This window comes from Ctenopharyngodon idella, chromosome 3 (genome assembly GCF_019924925.1).
Source record: "Ctenopharyngodon idella isolate HZGC_01 chromosome 3, HZGC01, whole genome shotgun sequence".
NCBI classification, from domain to species: Eukaryota; Metazoa; Chordata; class Actinopteri; order Cypriniformes; family Xenocyprididae; genus Ctenopharyngodon; species Ctenopharyngodon idella.
This window is the reverse complement of record NC_067222.1, coordinates 31,962,327-31,974,171: the sequence shown is the minus strand read 5'-3', so window position 1 is coordinate 31,974,171 and position 11,845 is coordinate 31,962,327. Positions and strand designations below refer to the sequence as shown.

Genomic DNA, 11,845 nt, shown 5'->3' with positions numbered 1-11,845 from the left:
TTCAGGATTCTTTGATAAATAGTTTAAAAGAACATTTATTTGAAATCAAAATCTTTTGTAACATTATAAATGTCTTTACTGTCACTTTTAATCAATTTAATGCATCCCTGCTTTTAAAAAAAAAAAAAACCCTTACTGACCCAAACTTTTGAAGCATATTTGTGTACATTTAACATGTTAGGTAAAACTATGAGTTAGTTAAGAAAACTCCCCTGATATTAATAAAACTGGGGGCCATCACCAAACTTGCTCTAAGTTTGGGGACATTTGCATCCAACAGCCAAATGACTGTGAGGCCCCCTGAATACAGAGAGTAAAGAGAGAAAATGTGAGACTTGCCTCAGCCTGTGCAGGGCAACACTGAGACTCTGCCTCAGCCAGTCCCATGGCATTGCTACAAGGAGAAGAAAAATCCTCAGTTTAGGACAACAACCACAGTCACAGTAGGACAGTCACACCCTTACCTGCATCTTCCTGAAAATCACAGTCAAGTAACGAGCTTTATCCTGGACATAAATGATTCTCTGGTTCATGTGTTATTTCAGTCTTTCACATGACGGTGATCTTCAGGAAGATGGCCATCTGAATGGTTGTTTATCTCTTTGAGAGCCATATGTTCTTGCATAAGGAGCTGAAAATTTAAAGGGGTCTGACACATTTAGTTCTGAGGTCCACTCAGAACTAAATTGAGTTTTTCCATGAATATTTTCCACTTTGTCTTTGATAATTACAATTTAATTGACTTTCTGTTGTAGCACCTTTTAAGCGCCCTCAACTGTGCCGCTCAAATTGTTAAGATCACACTGAAATGCTCAGGGACCTTGTTAGTTTTATATTGTTAGTTGTATGTTGTTCAAGAATAATGGTATCTATCCTAACTCCAAGCTTCCGAACACCAAAAAGGCATCACTGACGTGTAAATCTCAGATGTTGAGACATGAAATTTACATTAAGCTTACATGGTACAAAACTAATTTCTCTCAAAAGATCAAAGGAAATTTGATTAGTCATGTTTTGACCCCTTTAAACTCAAACTTCAATGTGAAAGAACATCAAACGTGGATGCAAACGCTTCCCATAAACGCACTCCAACACACACTGCTTTCATACAAACAACTGCCATCATGTGGATCATTTGTAGTACAAACCTTACGGGGTTGTCCTTTACTTGCTCATGAAAAAACAGCCGTTAGATTTCAATAGTTTATTACAATTTATAGTGGAACAGTACAGATATCATTCACAGGAGTCCTTTTGTTATTGGCCCTACAGAGAGAACACTGTAAATGTAGACAAGCAGACACAGAAAAATAAACTCAGTGACAGCTATCTGAAGCCCTCACCGAGCAAAGCTGGGGACAGGACGTCCAACAGCACCTATGGGTGCTGCGAAGGCTTCACACTTTTAGTACAGTAGTATATTTACAGTGACTTGCCTTGATAAAGGTGCTGTACGAAACTCCAGCCGCTTCAAATTATTACGAACCATATTTACTACACTTCACTTCTAAAAACCTAAACAAAACATGAGAAAAAAGCCAAACTGTATGATCTGCAACAAAGGGTAGATCCAAATAAAAGACTTGGTAAAATCAAATGTCCCATGCGTTACACAGTTTGATTACTCCATCTCCTCATTGCAAGAAGGGTTACGGTTACTGATCTGGATTGTAAAGCACGCCACTAGATGGTAAAATGGTTGAATCACCAAACCTAATGAAGACCGGTGATGACGCTTCAATATCGGCCTCCAGGAGACATTACTGGAGGTCTCATGCCAATGGCAGGCCGAGGGGGAGCGGCCTGGTAAGGAGGAACCATTGGTGGGGCTTGCCCATACGGAGGCATCCCTCCTGGGACGTACCCAGGCACTGCTTGTGGTGGAGCACCGTATGGCCCTACATGAGAAGAAACGGATTAGTTGCAATGTCTCTTACACTGGGATTCCTCAATAATACACTACCGTTCTAAAATGTGGGTTAAAGTGCAATATGTAAGATTTTCTGTCCGCTAGAGGCCTATTCAAAACAAAGGCGTAGCTTGATGACGCCAAGTTTGAGCGCGGAATCTTGACCTCACAGCCGGTGGAAAATAATCGGGATAGGACTCGGGGAAAAAATCATGTTCATGGATGCGATTATTAACGTTACTGTAGTATGAAGCAGAGCAGGACCGAGTGTTGTGGGAGCTGAACGAGGCCGCTGGAGCGACTGCGCAACACGCCACGAGCAGCTGAACTTTTATTATGCCACAGTCGCCGGCGCTGCTTCCGCTTTTCTGGTCATGAGTATGAGGTAACGCAGCTCTGTTTATCATATTAGATACATTTGAGAGTGTTGAAAATGTTATAACGTTACTCTGTGCGTTTGCTCGGCGGCTGCTGTGAGACACTGTTGCACACTGCAGTAAGATCGCTTTTGAATATATTAAATGCTGGATGGCTTGTGTTGATAAATGTCATGTAATTCATTTTAAAACGTATTGTATGATGGAGAAAATGCTGTATTACTGTTTCTAAAAATAAAGCTGTATCTGATTATGCTATGTTAGCTACTTCACAAAATATTGTTTTTCTCTGAGGCATGGTAAAGCATGGTACTCGCGCAAAAAAAAAAAAAAAAAAAAAAACAAGAAAATTTGATTTAAACAATAAGACTAAACGTGTTGAGCTATGTAACAGCAATTAGTTTTCTGTCTATAAATATATCAAAACAGTTGTTCCCTTGTCTATTAAAACATGTAATATATTAAAGCGTCTTTGGTGTTTCCATGGTTTCTACAAAATAAAAACGGAAACGAGGGTATGATGCAATTGACAGGCGACTCCTCGCACGTCCCGGAGCCTTGGTTAAAATTTACATTTTCTCACAATTTACAAATAGGTGCAAACATTTGGGATATTGTAAGTACTCAAGTGAACAAAATAGGTAACACTGGCCTAGTGGTTTTTGGATATTTTACTGTAAAATTCTTACATATTGCACCTTTAATAAGACTTATGTTTTTGAAAGAAGTCTCTTATGTTTACCAAAGCTGCATTTATTTGATTTAAAAAAAAAAAAAAAAAAAAAAAAAAAGTAATATTGAAATATTTTTACAATTTAAAATAACTTTTCTATTTGAATATATTTTAAAATGGAGTAATGGCTGCTGAAGCTTTGCAATCACAGAAATAAATTAAATCTTCAGTGTCACATGATCCTTCAGAAATCAATCATTCTAATAGGATTTATAATCAATGTTGAAAACAGTTGTGCTGCTTAATATTTTAGTGGAAACATGATGCATTTTTTCAGCATTCTTTGAAGAAAGTTCAAAAGAACAGCATTTATTAGAAATCTTTTATAACATTATAAATGCCTTAATGGTGACTTTTGATTAATGTGTCCTTTCCGAATAAAAACTTTTAAAGAGTACTGTAACAAGACATTTTCGCTCTTATTTTGATATTCAGTGGGCATCCAAAAGTCTAAAAACACTCAAATGCACCCTACCTTGCATGGGATGCCTAACACCCGGCTGCTGCGCAGGAATGCCCTGTTGAGGCGGCAAAACGCCTCCCATTGGTGTGACTGGTGGGGAAGATACATGGGCCTGTCCTGCACTAGGGATTTTACACTGGTAGCGAGGCAGCTGTGCTCGCAACTCCTCCTGTCAAACACATAATGCAAAGTGTGCAGGGCGATAAGACATAAATATGGACTTTTTTTTTGCTTCCTTTCTTTCTTCTGTGAAACACAAAGGAAGATATTGTGAAAAATTCACTGGGGTCCAGTGTTGTTTTGGACCTTTTTGACTTTCACTGTATGGACAAAAACATTCTTCAAATGTACGTTCCGCAGAGGAAAGAAAGTCACAGGTTTGAAACATGACAGTTAAGCCGGGCTCACACTATAGGAGTTTTAGGCCAATTCATCCCCGATTTTCCACTCCCAAAAATAGGAGAAAAAAAAAATCTTGTCGAGGGCCTTGATCGGTTCTGATGTACAGCACAGATTATCTGGTAATGTGAGGCGTACACAGATCGAATCTTGCACCTCCCGATATGCACACACAAATCAGGGCCGCCCCGATCATATCAAACATGTTTGATATTTAGGATTTTAAATCGGGAAGATTAAGTCAGTTCTTTAACAACAGTCAATGAGAGAAGTGAATGAAAGTGCTTTTGAAATTGCGAATGCAAAACCAGTAGCTGTATGGATCCATTGGACAGCGGAGATGACGGAACAGCGCATGGAAGTGTTGCAACAACACGACTGCTTAATGCGTCTTCAAAAATACATGACAACCATACGGACAAAGTGAAAAGCTATGGAGAAATCGCTATGGTTTTGAAAATACCGGGTGAGTGTAGAAAGTTGCTAGCAAATGTAAACATTTGCGACAACCTGCTACACACTATATATTTATATATATATATATATATATGTTTACATACTCTTCCCCATGAGATCACGTGAGATAATATCCTGTAGTGTGTGCTGTGCTGTGCTACAATATTTAAATCTTATAGTGTGTGCATGTTTGATATTTGCGAGAAAAAAAAAAAAAAGAAGAAAAAAAAAAAAAAAAATCGGTTAAGATTCTCCTTGTGTGTGCTGCAACCAGATTTCATAATCGGTTAGGATTTAAAAGCTCCTGTAGTCTGAGCCCGGCTTTAGGGATAATGAACTAGGTGTTTTATCAAATCCAAGCATGCACCGTTCCAAAGCTGACCAGTTATTTCTGCAAAGCTTAAAAAAAAAAAAAAAAAAAAAAAAGCACAGAAGCAGGTTCACTTACCAGTGATATATCTTCATCAGGGTGGATCAACTTACTGGTTGCACTGGTAGTGGTGAGGGTGGCGGGCTTACTTGTGACTGGGGTGCCCGGTTTGGCCACAGTGCTGCTAGTGTTGGCAGCAGCAGTGGTGGAGGACTGGGTGTAGGCTGGGAATGTGGGTTTGGGAGCAGCAGAAGAAGGTGCAGAGGAGCTTACTGCTACACCAGAACCAGCCTGCTGGACCTGTAGTCAGACAAAAGAGCAGATTAGACACATTCAGTGATTCAACTCAAAGCTGCATTTAGGCACTACAGTTCACAGAAGCAAATCCGAAGGGAAAAAAAAAAAAAAAACCCTATTTACAGTGGCCCCATAAAGTATTTAAGTCACACTTAATATACACTGCAAGATATAACAGAATATCAAATCAGGTGTTATTTAATTTATCGTGAAATAAAGAGCAAGCACACTTTAAGCAAAATGCCACTATCTAACACTCACTTAAAGCCAATATTTAAAAATGCTAATTTAATAAGTTAAATGTAATCTTGTTTTTTTGGGTTTTTTTAAATTTTTTAAAATGACTGATTTTAGTTTTAAGGGTATTATTTTTTTATTTTGAAAAAATAGTATAGAATTAATATCACCCCTAACATTATCCACTCATATTTCAGCAACAACTCAGTCGTGCAGGATCACGCTATACGACATTAGGAAAATCAGACAATTCTTGTCAGCGCAACTTCTTGGCCAAGCTCTTGTCATTTCAAGACTGGAGTATGGCAACGCTCTACTGGCAGGCAACTAAACCTTTTCAATCAGCCATGTCACACCATTTCTGATCTCACTCTACTAACTCCCAGTTACAGACAGAATCAAATTTAAGGTTTTGATGCTGGCATTCAGAACAGAGTACCCCAATTCACTCCAACAAACATATGCTCCCTCCTGCCAGCCAGTGTTGGGGAAAGTTACTTTTAAAAGTAATGCATTACAATATTGCATTTCTCCCTAAAAAAGTAACTAAATGCGTTACTTTTATGGAAAATAATGCGTTACATTACTTTTGCATCACTTTTTCTCATCTGGGCTGTTTGTTCATTTTTATAACAACAAAAAAAGTTCTGTTTTTGGAAAATGTAAAGGCCCATTTACACCAAAAGTGAAATGAATAAGCCTCAGGCTGAAGGAAATGCAAATTCATGCCTGTACAGTAGAGGGCGCAGCTCAAACAAACAAGCCTTTCAGCTGTGCTGGAATACAGAAGAACAGGATGCAGGAGACTGAGTAAATGTTTGTTCATATTTAGTCTACAATACTCATGTTTACACACAGAGCACACGCCGCTCTGCACTTACTCACGATTCTCTCAACACAGGGACAGGAGAGCTGTCAGTCAATACATGGAAAAAGTGACTTGTGTTACTTATTTGAAAAAGTAACTCATATTTTGTTGTAAATTTAAAAATAAAAATACTAGTTACTTGAAAACAGTAATCTGATTACGCAACTCACGTTACTTTTAAAGCATTACCCCTAACACTGCTGCCAGCTAAGGTCACTGAATGACTGGTATCTTATTGGTCCTTCACAATAAGACAAATAGTTACTCTCCAAAACTTTCACCCTCTGGTCTAATTTGTTTTTGTTCCTCTCTTGTAAGTCGCTTTGGATAAAAGCATCTGCTAAATGCATAAACGTAAATTAAATTATAAATTATCATCTTAGAAGATAATTTTTATATCAGTGCATCCCTAACAAAATTAGGTTTATTAGGGTTTGGGTAATAAAACAATAGCTATACTGGTTTAAATGATGAAAGAACAGATATATTGATCAAAATAAAAGACACTTTCTGGTTGTAAAAAGTGGATCAGGATCAAGTGCCCCAATGTGTCCAAATACTTTTTGGGGCCACTGTATATAAACAGTTAAAATTTGAGAGAGACACTGAGTTTAAGAGAGAAAATTACAGTCTATGACTAATCAGCCTCAATTAAAAACCTCTTTTGACTCTTCTGAAGCACTACACACGTCCTCTACAGCAAAGTCAATTATTCTAAGATGCAGTCTGAGGTCTGTCTGCTGTAACATGCCATCAATAGGCTTGTTCGAGATGCATCGGCGCTGCGCAGAACGATCGGCGTATGACATCAGATGCTTTTGAATCGCTCTCGCTGTACTTTGAGGTCATACGCCAATTGTTCTGCGCAGCACCGATGCATCTCGAACAAGCCTAATAGTTTTATGAAGTAGTTCTTTCACCGAGTCAGCAAGCTAATGCATACTTGGGACAGCGGTTTAGAGGATGCTGACAAAGTGTCCAGACTGGAGGAGGCTGAGCTTGTGCTTGGAGCTCGAGCGCCCATCTGCAGCATGGAGAGAGAGCACACAGTAAAAACCCTGTTTATTTCTGGACATGACTGCTGCTCACCAAAACTATCATGAACACACTTAACACTGAACCTCAGGTCATTTAAAACTGCGCTCTAAAACTACCAGCACTGACATGTTTTTGTGTTGTTGTTGTTTGTTTTTTTTAATACAGCCCCTCTTAAATTTATCTATTAATCCAGCCCACAAATCAGCCCACATTTTGGTCTTTTGTTGATTTCCACAACAGGGTTTAAGGTTTAACAAGAAGAGTTTTTATTTCTGCTGGTCCAGTCAGTTATAGTAGATCTTTTGTTGTTGTTGTTGTTGTTGTTGTTTCATTGGTCCAACATAAAAAAATAAAAGAAAAGAAAAACCTTTTACTTAAAAAGTAAAGCAACATTTCTCATATACGCACTAGATTTTGTTTTTTTAATTTGTTTTCAATAATAATCAAATTACTACTATTATTTTTTTTTTATTTTTTTCCTTCACTTCACAATAATTAAAGCAATAAAAGCCTAAAAACTTTGTAATAATTACTGGACTATAATGTAAACTATAAAGCAAGTATAAATTCATACACTTTTATTGGAAAACAATGGCTAGTCTCTGGAGAACAGCACTTCACTTGTGGCACTTAGATACTTTGAGTTCGAGAACCCTGGTTTAGAAGCACTGGAAACCTGAAAACATCACTGTCAGTAGCATGAAGTGACACAACAATTTTACTAATCCTGGTCTCTCTTTCTAACCAAATGCTTGATGTTGAACAAAACTGACCGTACAGTATTTTCCTTGGTATGAGTCTAATCAGTCCCTGAAAGTGACATAAGAAGAAATCTTAAACATTTAATTTTACTTAAGATGCCTTTCGGTTCTGCATCTAGCATGGAAGGGCAGCATACCTGTCCTGCACTGGGAAACAGTGGCTTGGAGACACTTGGCTGTGGCGTGGACACTGTGGTAGCCGGCACAGCTGGCCGGGTGGTAGTAGGAGGAGCCTGAGCCATGTGGGGTATGCCAGGGTGATGGCCCATGGGAGGAGGTATTCCTGACCACGACAATAAAATAATCATGAACAACTGAAAAAACATTTCTCTTATATACATAATGAGCCTTAAAGGGATAGTTCACCCAAAAATGAAAATTCTGTCATAATTTACTCACCCTCAATAGTTTCAAATCTGTATGAATTTCTTTCTTCTGCTGAACACAAGAAGATATTTTGAAGAATGTTTTGAAACCAAACAGTTGATGGACCCCATTGACTTGTTTGGCTACCCCTATTCTTCAAAATAATTTTTGTGCTCAGCAGCAGAAAGAAATTCATACAGTTTGGAACATCTTGAGGGTGAGTAAATGATGACTGAATTTCCATTTTTGGGTAAACTAACCCTTTCAATTGAAAGGTTCCTGTACCTGGTGGCATGCCTGGCATCATTGGGGGCATTCCATGTGTAGGTGGCATCATGCCACTCATTGGCATCATGCTATTGATCACATGTAACAGGAAGGAAAGGTTATTGAAAGAAACATGTTTACGACATGGATGAGCAATATTCAGACTCTATTAATGATTACCCTGGAGGCATCCCTGGCATGACAGGGGGCATCCCTGGCATCATTGGGGGAACACCAGGCATCATTGGGGGCATTCCTGTGGGAGAAGTCATTTAGGAGACACATAATAAATATACTATGCATGACAGCTTAAACTGGGTGTTTTGCATTTTTACAAAGCACACCTGAGTAGCTTCCGGGTGGCATCCCTGGTGCTGGGACAGGGGCCATTCCTGGCTGAGTCATAGGGGCGTAGGCTGCCTGAGGCTGTACAGTTGATGCTGGCTGTTGGAAGGAGGGTCCAGCCTCTTCGTCCTCATCATCTTCATCAGAGTCATCTTGGTTCTGCCTTTTCTTCTGATTATCTGTTCACAAAAAGCAGGGGAATATAGTTATTATGGGTTTAGGTGGGATACAAAAAGAGCACAAGTAATATGAAGCTAAATGTGCTACCTTGTGTTTTTTGTTCAAGTACACGTCTCCTCTCCTCCATGTCTTTCTCTGGAATACCCTCCATTCCATAGATCTCCAGTTCTATGTCAGTCCTTCCAGGTATCGCATTAGGGACACCATCAATAGTTTCTTTGTGAACCTTTAATAAACAAGCAAAAACAGAGTTTTGGACATACAATAAATCTAACATATTACACAAAATTCAAAATCCCATCGACATACCTGCATACAGTGGATGGCCAGACCAGGACCAGTGTATAACTTCTTGTGACATATGTGACACTTAAAGTGCTTGGCCTTCTGGTGTTGAATGAGAATCTTTTCATCATCAAAATCCCTGTTACAGTACCTGAGTTTGCAGTTAAAGTCATAACAAGAAAACAAATCATAACAGAAAGCCAGAAAAGTCAGAAATTAACGACATTAAGAGAAGACTGTTATGCTTAAATATTTTGGCACACTTCTTACACAAACAAACCCTAGTACAGTGCTTCTCATCTCCCCCCATTTTCCACAATAATACGCAAAAGCCCTGACCTTCTCCAGTTGTGCGTGATTTACTGAATAAGGATTTTTTAAAAATACTTTCTCAATTTCTACCTGATAAAACATTTTAGAGGAAAATGTATATTGTTATAAAAATGCTTATAGAGTTTAATTACATTTCCACTAAATGAATATTTTAATAATTTAGAAGACTTTTGCAGTTCTAGAAATCATACTTTTAAAAGTAGGCTTCCTCATATATTCTACACATGGTTGTTCATGGTTTGGCCCCTTGGTTGAGAACCACTGCCCTAGTATGATACCAAGATGGTGTGACTAAAATGGATAAGAAAGCGGTTACATTTTTTTTTTCGTATTATTATACAGCTCTCAACAAAACTTTTTTGAGAATGATCAATCGAGGAATTGAACAGTCAAATATCATTGTATAATAACCACTTAACTGTATATTTCCTTGTGGACTGTTCTCTACGTTATCAACATAATGTGCTATTTTTGTTAGTGGAAACGTTGCACTATTCTACAAGTAACAAATAAACATGTATAGACAAAAATGATACATATATATATATATATATATATATATATATATATATATATATATATATTAATTGGTGCGTCTTCGCTTTACGCCGAGGTCCTGGTCACCAAGATCAGGTTTATTTTGTGATAATGATACATTATAATAACGCGTTTGGTCCACCATCAACTGATCTATCATCACCAGTTGAAGGATAAGGACAAAGACTTGGCCTGTGACTTAATACCTAATGAGCTATCAAACGTACGCGATCATATACGCGTTCAAAGGTTTAAATATAACTCAAATGACGCCTATGATAGCTCAGTAGCTCAGCATGTTTTGAGAGTCTGCCTTGAGATCAGAGAGGAACATGCGAACAATGCATTAGCCATCCGCATACAGGAAGTGAGCCAATCCCTACTAATAAACAAATAGAAACATTTAGAACAACTGTACGATAGCTTTTAAAGAAGGATACCAACACCAGGGCTTCATCTGCTTCTTCTTTTTTCTCCCCATGATTTATTTACCAGCCTTTTCAGCAATCAGCACACTGACACCTACCAAACCATTAGCAGAAATAAAATGGAGTAAACAGGACATGACGACGGCTTTTTCCATGCACTGGCAACTCATCAGTAATGCCGCCACCAACTGGACAGGAGGTGCACAGCTTTGGAAACTGGTTGTTGGTCAAATGACAGCAAAATGTAAAATACTTTTTTTTTTTAAATCAGTAACTGAATTCAGTAACCATTTACAGTTTTTGTCAACTGCTTACACACATTTTCAAAACTTTACACACAAATCCAAGAATTGCACACACAAAACGCAAAATGCCTCACATCTCTTGCAAAATGAAGCACTGCATTCAAAATATCACAAACACATCTCAAAAGCAAACATTTGTCTTACGTTGCAAACACCTTTGCCATAATAATCTATTTTTGGATATATCATATACACACAGTTATTCAAAACCTAATGCTCTTCTTTCATGAGCTCCTATGTACATTTCTGTTCACAGTAAATACGAAAGCAAGATTGAAACCAACTATTTATTTTTTTTACTGTAAGCATTTGTGGTTGTGAATACAGTATTACACAGTACGAAAGAAAATAAATACATCAACCGTGTGTAGTTGGACAGAAACAATGTTTGTGTTAGAAAAAGGAAATCAAGATACTTCCTGTTAGATTTTTGTGTTACATAGAGAATTGTGTGTTGTGTTTTGCAAAAAGTGTTTTATGAAATTGAAAACTCAGTCGAAGGCTGAGAATTAGTGTATGGTTTTGCAGATTTGGTGTGTGGTTCTGATGTTTGAGTGTCAGCTTTCAGAAATTGTGTGACAAGTAACGATTTTGTGTGTACGCAGTTGAAAAAAAACTGTATTATTTACAGTATCTCACAGAAGTAAGTACACCCCTCACATTTTTGTAAATATTTTATTATATCTTTTCATGTGACAACACTGAAGAAATGATACTTTGCTACAATGTAAAGTAGTGAGTGTACAGCTTGTATAACAGTGTAAATTTGCTGTCCCCTCAAAATAACTCAACACACAGCCATTAATGTCTAAACCGCTGGCCACAAAAGTGAGTACATCCCTAAGTAAAAATGTCCAAATTGGACCCAATTAGCCATTTTCTCTCCCCGGT

General features: G+C 37.9%; 1 protein-coding gene across 2 annotated transcripts; it reads right to left on the bottom strand.

Moving 5' to 3' along the window:
* Window positions 1-1,189: 1,189 nt before the first annotated feature.
* znf207a (zinc finger protein 207, a) lies at window positions 1,190-10,824 on the bottom strand. Of its 2 annotated transcripts, XM_051885390.1 has the most exons (11): window positions 10,662-10,824; window positions 9,376-9,502; window positions 9,154-9,292; window positions 8,886-9,065; window positions 8,722-8,797; window positions 8,560-8,630; window positions 8,046-8,191; window positions 7,053-7,133; window positions 4,786-5,007; window positions 3,495-3,651; window positions 1,190-1,898 (listed from the first exon to the last, which is right to left on the bottom strand). In XM_051885390.1, exons 1-11 carry the CDS (start codon window positions 10,700-10,702, stop codon window positions 1,738-1,740), a joined length of 1,401 nt encoding a protein of 466 aa, XP_051741350.1. In that variant the 5' UTR covers window positions 10,703-10,824; the 3' UTR covers window positions 1,190-1,737. The 2 variants fall into 2 exon arrangements, with proteins under 2 accessions (XP_051741350.1, XP_051741352.1); XM_051885392.1 differs by lacking the exon at window positions 7,053-7,133.
* Between the last annotated feature and the right edge of the window lie 1,021 nt (window positions 10,825-11,845).